The sequence below is a fragment of the Urocitellus parryii genome, chromosome 7 (assembly GCF_045843805.1).
Source record: "Urocitellus parryii isolate mUroPar1 chromosome 7, mUroPar1.hap1, whole genome shotgun sequence".
NCBI lineage: Eukaryota > Metazoa > Chordata > Mammalia > Rodentia > Sciuridae > Urocitellus > Urocitellus parryii.
The window spans coordinates 133,665,935-133,683,905 of record NC_135537.1 but is presented as its reverse complement, the minus strand read 5'-3'; the positions used below and the strand labels follow the sequence as shown (position 1 = coordinate 133,683,905).

Below are 17,971 nucleotides of genomic sequence, written 5' to 3'. Positions count from 1 at the left end.
TGATCAGGAAACTGAGATTCCATTCATGCCCACGGAGGGGACCCACGCAGCCTCCTGCACAGCAGAAGGTGGGAAGGGTTACTGGGGACTCAGATGCACAGCTGCAAGCAGGAAGCTGGCCCGCCACTTCCTGCTGTGAGCTGCCATCACCCTTGGCTCCCTGGGATGGGAATTCTCCTTCCTGCTGCACCCACCCCCTCACAAACCTTGTGGGAGGAGGTCCGGCCTCCTCCCCCCTCATCCTGCCTCATCCCTCCTCCGGAGGCCCTCCTCATCCCTGACCCTTCTAGACTCTGCGATTCACAGGGTTCAGGGGGCTCCCCTCGAGGTTCCCTTTGATCTTGAAGCCTGGGGCTGGGAAGGGCTCTGGTCATGATGAGCCTGTCACAGTGAGAACAGATGCCCTGGGAGTAAATGAGCTTCCTGGGAAGACGGTCCCACTAGCTCCCTTCACTCCTCCATCTCCAGAGCTCCGCCCCTCCCTTTTTCTTGCAGTTGGTCCTTTCCACAATCACCCCGGTTACCTGGGCTGGTCCCCTTCTCCTGTCCTTTCTGCCACATAGGAAGTCAGTTTTACTGTCAATCTCCCTGCTTCCTCCACTTCCTGTCAAAACCACTTGGGTCCAGGCTCTGCATGGGACAGGGACAGGAGAGTTGAAGAGAGAGCCTCCTCTATCTACCTCCACTCCAGAAGGACAGGTTTTGTGATGGGAAGACTTCCCTCACTGCTGTGGCCTTCGGGGTTGAACCTGACCCATATTGCATGCAACAGAAAGGACCCATGACACCTGGACTCATTCTGGCTGCTGACTGGTTTTCCCACAGGCCAACGATGGCACTAGCTGTGGGTGCAGGGGTGGTAAGAGGATGTCCCAGGTGTGGGAGGATCTGCCCACAGTCATATCTGCAAATCACAGTGGAATCCCCCGGGACCCTGAGTTTCTTCTCTTCCCCTGACTAAACCCTAACAATGGACCCAACTGAATCCTGATTCTGGCTTCAGACTGACCCTTTATCTTCATCCCCAAACTGAGCTTCTGTCATAGTCACTCAACGAGCCCTGATTTATCCTGAGCCCTGATTTATCCCCAGCTAGGTCTTGACTTCAGCCCTGGTCTGGACTAAACTCTAATCTTTGGCTCAGTGTCACCCTCCCCATTGTGGGGACATGGGTTGACCTCACATTCCACTGCCTAGGGTTAGCAACCAGAGGAACAGCTTCCCTTCCTGAATACTCCCAGTCTGCAGTTTACCCAGGAGGACCCCCCCCACACAGGAGCGATGCATGAAACCCCTTGCCCGCAGCTGGCCTCCTCACTCCTCTGCCTGGTGACTGGTATCTTTTCCTGGCCTGTGTGGGCAGCTTGCTGAGCACAGCTGCAGACAGGCTATATTTAGCCTGCTTTAATGAGCTCAGGGTGGCAGACGTCCGCCTTGGGAGCACTTTTCTTGCATGTGTGCGTATGTCTAGGCTTGGCCTGGCTCCTTTGTGTGTGTGTGTGTCCTTGCATTTGTGAGCATGCTTCAGCATGTGTGTCATGCACTGGTGCATCCATCTACATGAGGACCAGCAAGTGTCTGTGGTGCCCATAGCCGGGTCTCTCTGTATAGCGCCTGTGTTTTGCTAGGGACGCGCACAGCCTCTGACACAGGAGAGCAAGATGAGAACGGATCATTAATCCATTCACCCATTTGTTTAAAAAATATTTAATGAGCACCTTGATATGCCAGCACCAAAATAGTTTTTGGGGGGACGAAATGCAAAAACAAACCCAGCTCCAGCTTTTAAGGGTTTTACAGTCTGGGAGATGGAGGAGGGGAAGACAATGATCAAATACCCATAACATTGAAAGTATAAAGATGTGTCTCAGGAGAGGTCCATGGTGCTTTGGGGAGACGGGTGGAGGGAGGGAAGGCTCCTGAGGATGCCAAACAGAGGTTTCTGTAGGGAATATGCACACAGGGTTCGTGAGGGTCCAGGCAGAGGGCAGCAGATGCGCACAAGCGCCCCGGGGGAGGGGGGAAGGCAGAGGCTCCAGGACTGTCCAAAAGACCAATGAGGTTGAGTTCAGAGAGGGAAGGTGAGCAGGGAAAAGGGACAGTGGGGACCTGTGGACCTCACAGGGGCCTTGGCCAGGGTGCGGGAAGGCAGAGGAAGGACTGTGTGGGGGGGAAGTGAGGAGATTTTCTCAGTGTTCAAATCCAGCCCATGATTCAGTCTCGGGGAGGGAGCCCCACTCTCCCCAGTTCTCCGAGGGGTGCCTTTTGCTGGCCCAACCCAACCATGAGGAAGGGAGCCTCAGCCTTGGTGACAGAGCAGACCGTGCATGTCGCTCTGGAGAGGCACAGAGACCACCCTGTTCAAACCCCCAATGTCACCTGGAGGAGTCACACTTGCCTCAATGTTTCGAGGAGCCAACTTGATTTTGACTCCAGGTACCCAAACCGCTGGGCTGATGAGAGATCCCTCTCTGGCTCCCAGGACTTCTCCTTTCCTCATTCTCTTGCCACTGTCCCCAACACTCCAGGGTCTCCCGAACCTGCCCGTGTATGTGTGTGCCTGCGCCCATCTACATGGGTGTGCGCAGCCCTTGCACCCACCCTGGTGAGCACAGGGGCCCCAACCCAGTCTGGTGTCTCAGTCTACAGCTCCTGGTTGAGGGTCCCAGGTTCCCCTGGGCACAGATGTTCAGGCCTTCCAAGTGGCCCTCCATCCAGTGGCCCACCATCCAGTGGCCCACCATCCAGTGGCCCACCATCCGGGAGACAGGTCTGTCTCCTCCCCTCAGCTCAGCGGGGCCTGGGGGTGGGGAATCTCTTTTTTTCAGCCAGAGGGAATCTGTTGTCTCTTCAAATCCCTTTCTCCTGGGAACAAAAGGACTTTTGGAAACAAAAGAGGAAATCCAGGAAGCTCTGTCACAAACCTCAGAGGCAAAGGAGCCAGAGCAGGCAGAAAACATAAATTTGTTTCTCAAAAAAAGAAAAAGAAAAAAAAAATCATCCTGCTACATGCACTTGAAAAACAATCTTATTTTTTATCTGTCTTCTGAGTAGCTAGCTCATGAACAAGGTCTAAAACTCAAAAGGAATGGAAGACACTCCCTCTCCCATGCCCCACTCACCCAGTCCTCCCCAGAAGCAAAGATGATAATGAGTTTCTTCTATTCCATTCCACAGATAGTCTCTGAAAACATGAACATATCCATAAATATTCTCTTACATATATTTTTATACATACCCCTCACACAGATGGGAGCATGCAGTGCATTCCATTCTGCACCTCGCTCCTCAAGGGTAATAACACAGCATGATTATCTTAACTGTCTCGGGGTTTCTAATGCTCAGATTTGTTGCTCTGGGCAATGGGTGTGTCACAGATCACGGTGGTGGTATGATTTATTTAACCTGTCCCCTATTGGTGGACAGATAGGTTGCTTCCTGTCTTTTGCTATTATAAACAACTTGGCTGTGGTTAGTGTTGTACCTATATCATTTTGTGTGTGGACTTGGCATTGCCGGGTCAAGGGCATGTGGCGTTTTGAATGACATTGTCAAATTTCCTTCCATCGGAGTTATACTGGTTTTTCACTCTCAGCAGCAAAGAAGGAAGTCAGCTTATTTTCCCGCATCCTGGTCCCTACCAAGTTGATAATGGCTCATCTGAGAGGTGAAAGCAAGGTGTTTTGGGGGTGATTTCAAGCAGCATTGTTCTAGGTTAGGGTTCCGAGGTTGAGCACCTTTTCATTTGTCAAAGCCATTCCCCTCTCCTTTTGCTGGAAGCCACAAGCATCCTGACGGGATTACGGCAGAAGGAAGGTGTGGGCTGGCGTGTGCTTGCATTCCTTTGTGTGTGCAGACTTGACTTCCGACTTTCTGGCAGGGCCAGGGCTAATGTGCCAGGGGATCCTTGTAGGGTTGGGCCCCAGGTTCCAATCAAGCTCCTATAACTCAAAACAGTCTCTCCCCACATTTCTTCCTTGCTAAGGGTCTCTCTCTGCAGGGCAGGGCCATCACATGGAGGCTTTTGAAAAGCAAAGAAACCATCCCTTTCCCACTCCATACTTTCAGGAGGGTGAAAGAGCCATGGCCTGGTGACTGGGTTCAAATCCTTATCCCTCCACTTACACCCTGAGCGAAGTCCCTTGATGCCCCCAATGGAGTTACTCTTTGGAGGTTCCCGGTGTTCAGTTGGCAGCCCAAGGACACATTTTCAACAGGCAGGTTCTGGGGCCCAGACCCTAGCAAGGGTCAAGGGTCAGGGGTCAGGGGTCAGGCCTTTGTCTGGGCTAATCTCTCTGCTAGTGTCTCATTCACCAGATGGATCCAGGTGGATGTGGTTGATTCTGAACCTGAAAGTGTTAAGGAGGCCACAGGCAGGACCTCTGGCCTCTAGATGCAACCCTGGATGCATATTCCCTCCCCAGCCTCCCTGCGAAGTGGCCACTTACATAACTTGCTTGTATAACCTCAGTGAAGTGTAACCTCCTGCCTCCAGGCCAGCATGGGGCATTCTGGAACAGTTGTAAATATTTCCTAAATTATGCTGAAGCTTGGAGACTCTCCAGAAGCCACTCCCACCTCATTTGTCTTGGCTCTGCCCTCTGCTCTCTTGGCCCAAACATGACTCAGTGCGGATCTGCAGGCAGCCACCGGGTCCTCTTAGGTCTACTCTTCTCCAGGCTGGGTCCCTTGACCTCCGAGCCACTTTCTATAGTTTTCCTCCTTGGCTAAGTGAGTTCCAGATGTGTCCTCAGTGTGACCTGAGCTGCAGGGGCAGGGCAGGGGAGGCCCCTCCTCATTTATTCCCCCATATTTTTTATTGGTACATTATAATTGTGCATCACAGTGGGATTCACTGGGGCATATTCGTGCACGCACATGATCGAACTATAGTTTGGTCAACATCGTCCCCTTTCTCATTTTGAACTGTGGACTCTGGTTGTGCAGCCTCAAAAGTGGAGAAGTAATTTTGGCAGCCTCGTTAGCCTGACTCGGGGGTGTTTGCAGCCTTTGGTCATGTGACCTGGCCCCGCCATGAGACATGCTTTTGGTCATGTGATCTTGGGAACTTGAGGGCTCCTTGAAGGCAGGCGCTGTGTGGGATTCACAAGCTGGGTAGTAACGAGGAGGGTAGAAATTAGCAGGGGATATTGAGTTGGTTCTTTAACTCAAACACAGGATCTTAATTCACTTGTCACATTTCAAGTTCTTCTTTTCCTCCACAAGAATCTCTTTTCTTTTTATATCGCCTGATTAGCCTGTCAGTTCCCAGAGGGCAGGACAACATTTGGCTTTGTTTTCTTGGCAGTGTGTATTTTCTAAGGTAGGGGTTTGTGACTGGTATGAAAATGTCCTTTGCCTAAATATAGCCCAAGCTTGCATTGTCTATTCAATGGATGTAGTCATAAATAGTTTAAAACTAAAAGAAATATGGGTTCTCTAGAGAAAGATCGAAAAAAGAGAGAAAAAGTAGAAGTAGAAAAAATAATCACCCCTTGTCCCAGCAACCCGAAAATTGCTGACAACATTTTGTTGGATTTCCTTCTAATATAAGGCCTCAGGCTTCTTGTCTACCCCTACCCAGATTGTTGTTTTTTTGCAAAGATTGGGGCTGGGACACCTGCAGAGGAGGTGGCCTGGGGTCTGGCTGGTGAATGAGGCCAGTGGCTGTGAAATTGTGCTTTGTGGAGCCCTAAGGAACTGCCTCGTGGCGGGGCTGGGCTGGGGTGAGAAAGTGAGGCTCTGGGCCCCTATGTTGATCAATTTTTGTGACTGTGACAAAATACCTGAGATAATCAACTTAAAAGGAGGAAAGGCTATTTTTAGTTGTGGTTTCAGAGGTTCTAGTCCGTGGAAACTTAGCCCTGTTTCTTTGGGTCTGTGGTGGCACAGTATATGTTGGGAGCATGTGTTGGAGGAAGACTCTACACTTTGAGGTTTCTGGGAAGCAAAGAGAGAGACAGAAAAGGGCCAGAGTCCCAATATTCCCTTCCAGGACACACCCCTGATGACCTAACTTCCTCCCACTAGGCCCCGCCTCCTGGAGATTCCACCACCTCCCAGTAGGGCTACAGACCAGGGACAAAGCCTTCAACACACGGGCCTTTGGAGATGTTAAGATCCCAGCTATATTGTCCCCCACCTCCACCTGCTTCAGCCAGAACTGGTTTACTTTCATCTTTGTCAACTGGTGTCCTAAAGAAAATTTCACTGGATAATCAATTTTCCTGTATTAAAAAAGTTTTAACGCCTTCAGAAGAGGACCTAGTGTTTCCCTGCTCTGTGCAGTCCCATCTGCATCCTGTGTTGGTGATGAGTCCCCACTGCCAGCATGGGGCTAGTAGGAATCTGTTACTGACACCCTCTGAGTAGTCACCTGTGGGCCAGGACAGAACCTTGCAGTGTAGCTTGGTGGCTTCTTGCACTTGTCCCCTAAGTACAGACCACATTCTCTGAGCTGCTGTGGTGAGAACTGTGGTTCCGTAGATCAATCTATCCTTCGGCCCAAGTGTCCCTCCTCCCCAGAAGCCCTAAGCCCTAGAGTTGCCAGACTTGTGACCCTACTTACTCCACAAGCAACGAGATGGCCTTGACGAAGAATATTCCAGGTGAACTTATCAAAACTCTAGTGGCCACTTCTTCTTTTCTTTTTATGGGGACTCAAAATTTGTTTAGCCAGGTGCTGTCACACATGCCTGTCATCACAGCTACTTGGGGAGGAGGATTCCAAGTTCAAGACAATTTAGGAAGACCTTTTCTCTAAATGAAAAGTAAAAAGAGCTGGGATATAGCTCAGTGGTAAAGCACTCCTGTGTTCAATCCCTGGTACTGCAAAACCTACCAACCAACCAACCAACCAACCACCCACCACCACCACAACCAAAGCATTATTTATTCACTTGCTCTATGACTTGCCTGAGAATTCACACCAAATATTCTAATTGGCATCAATTGCTTTGTGATACAGGTGACATTTCCCATTTGCAATTTCTTGGTTCCTCTTTTCTCCTCCATAGGCCCTTGAAGTGAGTCTGGGGTTATGCCTGCAAGTCCTTTCAGGTCCCTGGGTCCTTACTCTGCTGGGCATGGAGGCTACACACTCATGCTTAGGTTTAGAATCTTAGATTTCCTGCCTCTTTGGAGGGAATGCAGCAAACACATGCATTTCATGGTGGTGTGGATGGGGTGTTCATGTCTCATCCTGGGATTTTTGTCATGGTCTGCCTGGTGTGTGTGTGTGTGTGTGTGTGTGTGTGTGTGTGTATGTGTGTGTGTGTTATCTTTCTCTTCATGGGTTTACCTGGGGGATTAGGACCGTGGTTGGAGCTCCCCATTTATTGTTGAATGAGATTGTAGTTCTTCCCAGATATTTTCCAGTTATATCTCCCAAATTTCATTTCAGGGCAAGAGGGTAAAAGTCACTGGGTTTATGCACACATTTTTGTTTCTGCCCACTGAGGATTAAATACTTGTATAGCTACTTCTTAGGACATGTTGCATGATCTCAAGTTGGGTCCAGCTCTGCTCAGTGGACCCCAGGAGTGACTGATGGACGTGACAGTGACCACTAGGGCGCTGGCAGGATAGAAGAAGTTGTCAGTGCTAGCCGGGGACACCCCCAGCGTCCACCCCTGGTGGATTCTAGCAGCTGGTGGCAAGAGCAACAGAGATAGTTGTCTTCTTTAGCCAAGCTGGGGTGTTGCTTTGCTCAGGGCACTAAGCGCGTGGGTGACGACCTTGGCTTTTGTCTCAAGAGCAGTGTGGTGCATGGGTAATTAGAAGGGATGATCACGATTTGTGCCTTTCCAAGGCTATGATTAAGCAAAAATAGCCTCCATTCTTCAGATGGCAGGAGGAGCCATGGCAAGCTTGGTGTGCTCAGAGCTGGCAGAGCGCTGGGAGCAGGCGCTGGGGCAGCCGGCCTTTCTCAAAGCCTGTCCTGAGACATTCTCACAAAAACACCTGTCAGTTCCCCCACCCCAACTCTGGGCACAGCAGGGACCCAACCTGAACAGGGTCATGCAAACAGGAAGTGGAAGGGACAAACAGCCTGGTGGTGAGGTCCTGGGCCCCTTGCTTGTGGGGTCTCTACCATCTTGGACCCCCGGTGGCAGTTCTTTAGGGGAACCATCTATAGGTGGAACCACAAAGCCTGGACTAGGCAGTTCTAAAATTAAAAAGAGTTGGGATATATATAACTCCTGGGTTCAACCCCCAGTACTGCAAAACCAACCAACCAACCAACCAACCACCCACCACCACCACCAACAACAAAAAGCATTTGTTTATTCATTTGCTCCATGACTTGCCAGATACCAGTTTCCCTGGGGACTTTCAAGAAATGTGCTTCCCAGTGGGGCTTCCCTGAATTTGATTTCTCCTGCAGGTTTAGCAGCATGAAGATGTTTCATGGCTGTGTGTGTGTCCTGGGATATTTGCTTCCAAAAAGTTTTCCCCAAAATGCCAGGACCTAAGAGCTGATAAACCCTATTCAAGGGTCTATTGGGACCATAGATAAGTAAGCTCACAGCAGTCGCCAGGCCCAGATCATGGCTGTGGGATTGCCACATGGCCTTGGTAGCTCTGAGAAGGCTTTCCAGAGGCACTGACAATTGAGCAGGGTTTTGCAAGACAAGTAGAAGTTTTCTGCTCTGCAAAGTGAGAGAGGGCTTAGCAGGCAGAGGGTTCAGCATAAGCAAAGACCAGGAGGAGAGAAAAAGGGATGCCTTGTGGGTGCATAGAGCCAGCGACCTCAATTGTTGTGGTAGGAATGGCTGGTTCTTAGGAAGGCAAAGCTTTGCAGGCAAGCCGCAGTCAGGGTGACCCCAAGACCTCTGCTACGGCTGGAGATGTGCCTTCTTGTGGGGTAGCTTTGGTCCTGGTAGTCAACATTTTTTGGGGGGGTTGGGGGGCGGGTACTGGGGATTGAACTCAGGGGCACTTGACCACTGAGCCACATATCCTGTCCCTTTTTAATATTTTATTTAGAGACAGGGTTTCATTGAGTTGCTTAGGGCCTCACTAATTGCTGAGGCTGGCTTTGAACTCACAAACCTCCTGCCACAGCCTTCCGAGCCACTGGGATTATTGGCATGCGTCACCGTGCCCGGCCTGCTAGTCCACTCTTGATGGACCACAGTGTAGATCTGGCAGGCTAAGTCGCTCCTCCTCCTTTGCCCAGAGCAAAACACTTCTAGCCGTGCCCAGAAAGGAAGCAAGGCTCTGTCCCCAAGCTGCGTAGGAGGTGAGACTCTTCCCTTTGGCTGTGGAGGGATGGAGTGGCAGTGAAGACAACCCTGCCCAGTCCCAGCCCGTGGCTGTTGTCCCTACTGAGCCAGGAACCGCCTCAGCATCATTTGTGGCTGGGAATGCAGCACATGTCCACCAACTCATTGCCCAGAGCGTGGCGTGGGCCCGAAGGAGCTGACTCCAGGCAGATGGAGGAGGCAGGAGCTCCTCAGTCTGTGTCATCAGCGAGGGCGCAGGCTCCAGCCCCCACCTACTGGAGGGCGTGGTGCCCAGGAGACAGCAGGACCCTCATGTCTTCCCTGCAAGTTATTTATAGACTCGCTATGGTAATTTGTGGCAATCACAGCATTTAATCCTGTAATCACACTGCAAGCAGGCACCCAGCCCAGCGAGGCTGGTGAGCCTGCCAGGGCTCAGGGAGGGACTTGGCGGCAGGGCAGGCCAGTGCAGTGGCGGCGATGTCCCCATCAGCCTCCAGCTCCATTCGTCAGCTGTGGCCCCAGCTCTGTGCCCCCTGATTGAGCCTGGAGAATAAGAATAACAAAAGCCACTAACACAGAGCACCTCTCTACTCCAGGCCCTGCCTGAAGTTCTTCGTGCGGATGAGCCACTTATCCTTACCACTGCTCTGTGAGGTCATTCATAATAGCATCCTTCGTTCCAGATGAGGAAACTGAGGCACGGGAGGATAGGAGGCCCGACTTGAACTCCAGCACTCTGGTTCCAAAGTCTATGGTTTAGCCAGGCCTCTCCCAGCCCCAGAGGTGAGGGGCATCCCAGGCTCTGCAGCCATGGTCTCAGCCCTGGCCACGCTCTGTTCCTCCTGAGCCACCTGCCCCAGAGCCGCACGTTAGGCTGCAGGCACCATGAAGCACAGCTGCTTGTCAGTTTCCTCTCCAGGTGTGCTCTTTTCCTATTGACAAAACACTTCATGTCCTAAGAAGAGGTTTCCAGGCAGCAGAACGGGACTTTCATCTTTGAGGTGCCATTGTCAGTTTGTGCTTCCGTGCCTTCTCCTGCAGAATGGGGATTGCTGCGTCCACCTCACTGCGATGGTGTATGCTTCAGAAGGATAGTGCTGCACCTGGCTAAGCATCTTCCTCTGCCTGACGTGGGGTCCTCTAGCTAGGTTCCCTCTATCTTGTTATGTGTCCTGGGGCAGGTGACCTGGATTGTTTGAACTCAGTTTTCTTGACTATAAAATGGGACTAAGAGCAAATCCATCCAAACTGAGAGGATGATTGAGATTAGACATGTCAAGCGCATAAAAGCCTGGCACATAATAAGTGCTCAATAAAACCAGGCCATTCCTGTGGTCTTTTATTATTGTCTTGTCCTGAGGGCGGAGTCCAGGCCTCCCCTAGCCAAACTCAGGGCCAGGTCTTTTCTCCTTCTCCTCCTCCTCCCTCCTCCTCCTCCTCCTCCTCCTCCTCCTCCTCCTCCTTTCTCTCTCTCTCTTTCTACCAGGGATTGAACTGAGGGGTGCTTAACCACTGAGCCACATCCCCAGCTCAGTTTATTTTTAAATTTTTATTTCACTAAGTTGCTTAGGGTCTCACTGAGTTGCTGAGGCTGGCTTTGAACTTGTGATCCTCCTGCCTCAGTCTCCTGAACTACTGGGATTACAGGCGATTGCCTGGTGGGCCAAGTCTTGAGTTATGTCTGAAAGGCAGAAGAACTTGAGCTACTGGAAGGAGCATCAGAAAGTACTGGGCAGAGTCAGGTCTCAGAACAAATCTTTGTCTCCTTCTCCTAAAAGCCATCACTCAGGAAATGATTTCCTGCCTGTGTGGTCAGCTGCTAGGCGCTTAGGAAACAGTTATCCTCTGACCGGGGTTATGTTTGGGAGGGCAGAATATTTCAGAAACTGCATTTTTCTGTGGAGGAAAGCTCTTTGTTGGGCATTCTTTGCAAAGCACCCTCCTCCTGGGCTGGTGGTGGCTGAGGAGGTGTTGACTCATACACAGGTAGGTCAGGGATGCCCAGGGAGCCTGTGGGAAGGACTGTCCCCAGATGTGACTCCTATCAGGGAGCTGCAGGCTCCTGGAGGGTAAGAGGGGGAGTGTGTGAAGGAAAAGGCCATCCTCATCTGGACCACGCTTCTGTAAGAGACAACGAGCTCCCCATGAACAAAGGCAAACAAGTGCTTCACGGCCTAGCTGTGGGTCTTGGAAGACGGCATCCATCTCACAGTGGGGAAAGGAAAGGAGGCAAGGTGGACCGGATGGAAGGAAGGATTCCTCAGGGTGGCAGGCATTAATTTGGGGTGGAGGGCAGCTGCTGGGTGTCTTTGAGGTCTCTCTTTACCTGAGAGGTGGATATCATGACATTTGGGGGGCATGGGTGTTAAATCAGGGGTGGGCACATTTTTCTGTAAAGGGCCAGATAGTAAATATTTTAGGCACTGAGGGCTGTAAGTCTGTTGTCACTTCTGAAGTCTGTTGCTATGGTGTGAAAGCAGCCGTAGACAATATGTAAATGAATGAACCTGGCTGTGTGCCAATAAAACTTTATTTACAAAAACAGGTGGTGGGCCAGATTCCACCCTTGGCTATAGACCTCTGTGTTAGAGAAACGAGTGCTCAGGAAGGGCTGGGTGCCAGGAAGCACTTCCTGGAGGAGGTGTTGAGCCAGGCAACTGGGAGGAGTCAGGAGCACATTTTTTTTTTGGCAGTAACTAATTTCACTCCAAAGCTCTGGGTGATGTTGATGGTCCTCCCGAGTGTTAGCCATACCTCTCTGAGAGTCCACCTTCCTCTGGATCATGGTTCAAGGGCTTGCTATGACTCTGAGAGCTTCAACCACACATGTCTATGTTATATGTATATATATATATATATATATATATATATATATATATTTATTATTATATTATATTATTATTATCATTTGTGATGCTGGGGATGAACTCAAGGCCTCATAGATACCAGGCAAGTGCTCTGCCTCCGAACTACCCCTGCTCCCATCTGCCCCAACTAGATAGATAGTTTTATTCTTTGCAGTACTGAGGATTGAACCCAGGGATACTCTACCACTGATCTACATCTCCAACCCTTCTTATTTTTATTTGTTAAGTTTTGCCCAGGCTGGCGTAGAACTTCCGATCTTCCTGCCTTAAGCTTCCAAGGAGCACCACAGGCATGCACCACCCTGCCTGGCTCAACCAGATGGTTTTTAAAAAATTATTTATCCATCTGTATTAGTCAGGGTTCTCCAGAGAAACATACCCAACAGGACAGACAGAGTTCTATGAAGAGACTGATCGTGAAGGACAGCCTCATGCAGCTACAGAAACTCAAAAGTCCCATGATGTGTTGGCCAGTGGAGGCCCAGGAAATCAATGGTATAGTTTTAGTCCAAGCCCAAAGGCCTAAGAACCAGGGGAGTCATGGTATGAGTCCCAATCCAAAGGCCCAAGCCCTGGGAGCACCGATGTCCCCAGGCAGGAGAAGACGGACAAACATACTCAGTAAGAGAGAGCAAATTCTCTCTTCCCCTGCCTTCTTGTCCTGTCCAGGCCCTCTGTGGATTGAATGATGCCCACTCACGTGGACTGGGTGAGTCTTCTTTACGACCTCCCAATTCAAAGGTTAATCTCCTCTGGAACCACCCTGGCAGACACACCTCGCAAATATGCTTCCCCAGCAATCTGGGCATCCCTGAGCCCAGGCAACCTGACATGGAATTAACCATCACACCAGCTCTTCCAGCTGTTCTCAGAGGGAGGCATGGCTCAGATTGACAGCCAGGACTGGAAGTAGATGTCATCAGCTGATACCACACTGTGGCTGTTGTTTTTGGTGAAGAAAAGCCAGGACAGTCCCCTCCTAAAACACCCCTACTCATCCCACCCTGGCCTACCTCTGCTATACTTCCTTTTCTTAGTAGGACAAAGCATATCGTGATGTGTGGACTGCAGAGACAGGGACCGGGACCGGCTGACTCTCCCCAGGTCCTAACTATGATATAAAAATCCTAGCTCTTCCATAGAAGAGCTACATGGCCAACTGGGCCTGGGGAGTGTCCTGTGGTCATGGGAGTCCTGGAGATGCTGAATGCTCCTCTGTCCCCTCTGCAGGAGAACTGTACCGGGCTTCCCTGAGAAGACAGAAGTTCCCAGCCCAGGGAAGCATTGAGATCCATGAGGACAGCGAGGTGTGTTGGTTTTTTTGAGATGGTTGGGCCCATCTGTGGTCAGGATTTTAGGAATAGCCTTAGGAGAGTAGACAGGCTGCATAGCTCTCATCTTTGTTTGACTTGCGGGGTGACCCTGGGCAGCTCCCTGTCCTTCTCGGGGCTTCAGGCTCCCGTATGAACGTGAAGGGTCTCTTCAGACTCTTCCTGCTCTGATATACTTCTGGCAAGATGCTCGTAGTGCATCGGAGGTCTTACCACACAGAGGACTGGACAGCTCCCCATCCCCCAATGCCCTTATGTCCCCCGTCCTGTTGCCTGCCTCTCTCTATCCCAACCCTGTCCCTCTCAGGAAGGTTGCTCTCAGCGCTCCTGCAAGACACACGTTCTCCTGCTGGTGCTGCATGGGGGGAATGTCCTGGACACGGGGTCAGGGGACCCGTCCTGCAAGGCGGCTGACATCCACACCTTCGGCTCCGTGCTGGAGAAGGTCATGCGTGCCCACTTCCCGGCGGCTGTGGGCCACATCCTCATCAAGTTCGTTCCCTGTCCTGCCATCTGCTCTGAGGCTTTCTCGCTCGTCTCTAAGTGAGTCCATTTCTGCTTGGAGGAGCTGGGTTGGTGGGTGCAGGGGGACGTTGGAAGGGCTGCTCTTGCCATGCGGGTGCCTGGTGGGCAGGGGGGGGGTGCCTGCTGAGGCCTCTGGGAGGTGTCACATCCAGATTGATCATGGGCATCCCTGGTGGAAAGTGGTCTGCAAGAGTCTTCTACCCGGGAGCGAGTCGTGCTAAGGTGCTCCTGATTCCCTGGGTCCAGTTCTTGGGCTCAGTGGGCCTGATCCAGTTGGCACAGATGAGGGACCTGAGAGGTTCAGCATTTTCTCCCAGAGTTTACCCAGCATACGGAGCCAGGAACCACACTAAGGCAGCCTCACTCCTAAGCTATGCAATTACTGCCTGCTAGGGATAATTACCATAATGGGGGTGGCCCGTGGACACTCTGAGACAAGGCCAGGGAAGACTTCCTAGAGGAGGTGACTTTTGAGTGTGATAACTGTCAAGTGTTAGCTTCTCAGATCAGCCTGGATTTGAATTCCTGCGATGTGACCTTGGGAAGCTGTTTAACCTCTCCCGGCCTCAGTGTCTGCATCTTTAAAATGGGAGCAGTAATGATAATAACTGCCTCCCAGAGTGCACGTGAGGATTCTGTGTGCTGGTGGATGCGCATACTCACCCCGCGTCAGCACACGTTGGTAGAGAGTGGGCTGGGTAGGAAGAGGTCCTGACACAAGGCAGAGAACCTCACGGGGTAGGAGGAGCAGGGATGGCATGGACAGAAGCACAGACCGAGCCCTGGGCAGCACTCTTACTGCAGATGCTGGTGCGTCCCCATCCACTGTAGGTCCTAGTATCTGTGGGGGACAAACTGAGACACCAGGAGCCCTCCAGAGTCTGTACCCTCTGGGGGATCCCACCCACTGCTCCCAGGCCTTAGGGCTCCAGGGCCCCAAGGTATTCTTGTTGAATTTGATGAAGGCAGGTGCCTGGAGCCAGGTGGATACTCTGGTTTCTGAGCACCTGCAGGGCCCACGTCCCATAGAGCATTTGGCATCTTGTTAGGACTGGAAGCCGAAAAGCTGGGTACTTTCCGTAGCTAGGGGTGAAAGAGAGCTGTTGGCACCTCTATCTGGATCCAAGCCCCTCTCACAAGACCTTGCCAGAGCCTCAAGAGCCCCTTCGCCCTGGGGCTTGTGGAAAGAAAGTCCCAGCAAGGAGCTGGGGTGCATGGGGAGCTCCCAACCATCCAGGGAAAAGGGAGCAGGTGTGCTCAGCCAGATGTGTCTCTGGGGAGAGCCTCAGTTGAGCAACCTGTCCAGGGGTTCCTGGAAAGGCCAAAGTCCCCCTGCCCTGGGTTGATCAGGAGCCAACATGGGCTGGACCTTTTCTTTCCCTCTTTCTTTTCCTTGCACTGAGTGAGCAGAGAATGATTTATCTGTGTTCCCAGGACGCCTGCAGGCAGATCTCAATCAGAGATGGAAGGAAGGAAGGAAGGGGATTAGGCTGCGGGTTCCCCACCTAGTTAATCGCCCCAGTCCCTGGAGTGATTCTTGTCAAACTGTAAAAGCAAGATGTGTAGGTTCACCCCCGGAGCCATTGAACCGGGAGGTGGGAGCCCTGAAATCTGCATCTTTAACAACTCCCCAATCCCTGCTTTGTGGCAGGATTTGGGAGCTGCTGAGGCAAAGGCAGCTCTGTTGTCATACTATCAGTTCCGGAGTTAATTGTCTTCGTTCCTAATCCATCTCAGGACCCCGCCTCTCCCCCACCCACAGGACATCTGACCTCCGGAGCTGGGTCACCACTATCTCCAGGAAGACGGATGGCCTGGCCATCCCAGGGTGCAGCGGGAGGGAGCTTACCTCTCCCCCAGGCAGCTCCTTGCCAGGGCCATTAATCACCCCGTAATCACTGCTGGGAGGGAGTTCTTTCTCAGCTAATTAAAATCTCTCCGGCTGCAATGGAGGCCTGTTTCCTCTAATTTGTGTTCTTTGGAGATGAGGAATAGCTGGTGGTGTCGGCCATGCACATCATGAGGACTCTGCCACCTGCCGAGGGTGCCTGAGCTCTGTCACTTGCCCTAGATTCCATGGGGTCCCCAGGGAGATCCGAACTGGGCTCTGGTCAGCCTGAGCTTCGACTGTTGGGGAAGGGCTGGCTCTGGGCAGGGCTGGGGAGTTCCCAGCTTCCCTCTATGTCCAGACTCAGCAATGCACCAGGGGTCGGAGGCAAGCCAGGTGGACATGGGAAGGCTGCTGAGAGGGTGGTCTCAGCTGCCCAGTAAGGGAGAGACTTTCTAAGGGGGGGGGCGGGCAGGGAGGTGGGGGAGGAGAGGTGATGTGAAGTCTGACACTCTCCTAGGAGAGTGGGTGCCATAGGGCAGGCTCTCTCAGCCCTTTCTGCAAAGCCTGGGAGAGCTCTGTATATAACACCCCCACACGGGGATTGCAATACTGTGCATTCAGCTAGGTGCCCACCTCCAAGCAGTGTGAGCCCCACGGCTGGCATGCCCTCTCTCCTCCTCCCTGCTCAGCTTCTCCAAAGGCTTCCTTGAAAACCTACTTCAGACCCTCTGCCCTCCAGGAAGTCTGCATGATGCTATGTCCCCCCACCCGCAACCCACACTAGTTGGCTCCCTGGCTGACTTCTTCCTAGGAACTGGGGTGACCTTAGGGCCATGGAGAAGAGGGCAGGAGAGCATGGCGGTGCCACACCACGGGCTGGACACACAGCAGTCAGCACAGGCTTGAATTCCCCCTCCTGCTCCCCGTGTCTCCATGGCTGGTGCTTTGTCTCACACGAGCACCTGCCTGGGTCTTCCTGAAGAGTCCCTGGAGCAGGGGGCCCAGTGCCAGGCCAGCAAGTGCCCTCCTCTTCCTCGTCCTCAGCCCCACACCTGCCCGCTCCCCGATCCTGGCTGGGCTTACCTTGGGCCCCCTGTCTGCAGCCTGAACCCCTCCAGCCATGATGAGGGCTGCCTCAGCAGCAGCCAGGACCATGTCCCTCTGGCCGCCCTGCCCCTGCTGGCCATCTCCTCCCCGCAGTACCAGGATGCCGTTGCCACTGTCATCAAGCGAGCCAACCAGGTCTACAGCGAGTTCCTCAAGTCCTCTGATGGGATTGGCTTCAGTGGACAGGTAGGATGGCCTGCTCTCTGTCCTCGCTGCTGCTTCCCGGGAGAGAGGCTGGTCTTTGCCAGAAAGATCAAGGCAGACCCTTCTAGAATCAGAGCATCTGAGATTGAAGGAGGCTTTTGAGATTTGGGATTTGCCTGCCTTCTGCAGATTGGAAAAATGAGGCTAAGATTCTAAGATTTGGAGCCTGTGCTGATCCCTAGCTGAGTCTGACCCCTGAACACAGGCTAATCTTTGTCCTTGGGCTGACCCTAGATAAAACCATGACCCCAGGATGACCCTACTTCCCATTTGGGCTCTCAGTGCCTCTATAGGAGAAATGCCTTATTCTCCCATGGAAAAGTGACCCCTGCTCTGTCTGGGTTGGGGGTGAGGGGGTCATCAGGGGCAGGCATGCATGCAATGCCAGCTGTGTGTCCTACAGGTGTGTCTCATCGGGGACTGTGTGGGTGGACTCCTGGCCTTTGATGCCATCTGCTACAGTGCGGGACCCTCAGGGGACAGCCCTGGCAGCAGCAGCCGGAAAGGGAGCATCAGCAGCACCCAGGTGCGGCGAGGTGGTGGGACTGGGGAGGGTTTGTCTCTGGGAGCCCTCCCCCAGCCCTGGGAGATCAGGGGCCTCCCCTGGGGGTGGTCCTGCTGACCCTTCACGTTGGCACAGTGACATCGTGGTACAATGGATTATATTGTAATCCTTTCTGCAAGAGTAGCTAGAGATGATTATCATAGGTAGGGAAACTGAGACACAGGGTACTAATTGGGGTTCATGTCACTGGACAGCTGGAGGGCCATCCCCATGGACATAGGGGATAGCTGTGCCCCATCATTGTGTGCCACTTTTTGAAAGCGTAGCTCCCCGCATCACAGGAGGAAGGGCTTCGTGGCCCGGGGGGGGGG

General features: G+C 52.4%; 1 protein-coding gene across 1 annotated transcript in view; it reads left to right on the top strand.

Annotated features, from left to right (window-relative positions):
* Pitpnm3 (PITPNM family member 3) overlaps nucleotides 1-17,971 on the top strand; it is a 91,334-nt gene that overhangs the window by 53,276 nt on the left and 20,087 nt on the right. The window contains exons 5-8 of the mRNA XM_026393958.2: nucleotides 13,328-13,404; nucleotides 13,736-13,971; nucleotides 16,888-17,077; nucleotides 17,499-17,621. Of these exons, the coding sequence (XP_026249743.2) occupies nucleotides 13,328-13,404; nucleotides 13,736-13,971; nucleotides 16,888-17,077; nucleotides 17,499-17,621 (626 nt within the window). The remainder of the gene's footprint in view (nucleotides 1-13,327; nucleotides 13,405-13,735; nucleotides 13,972-16,887; nucleotides 17,078-17,498; nucleotides 17,622-17,971) is intronic.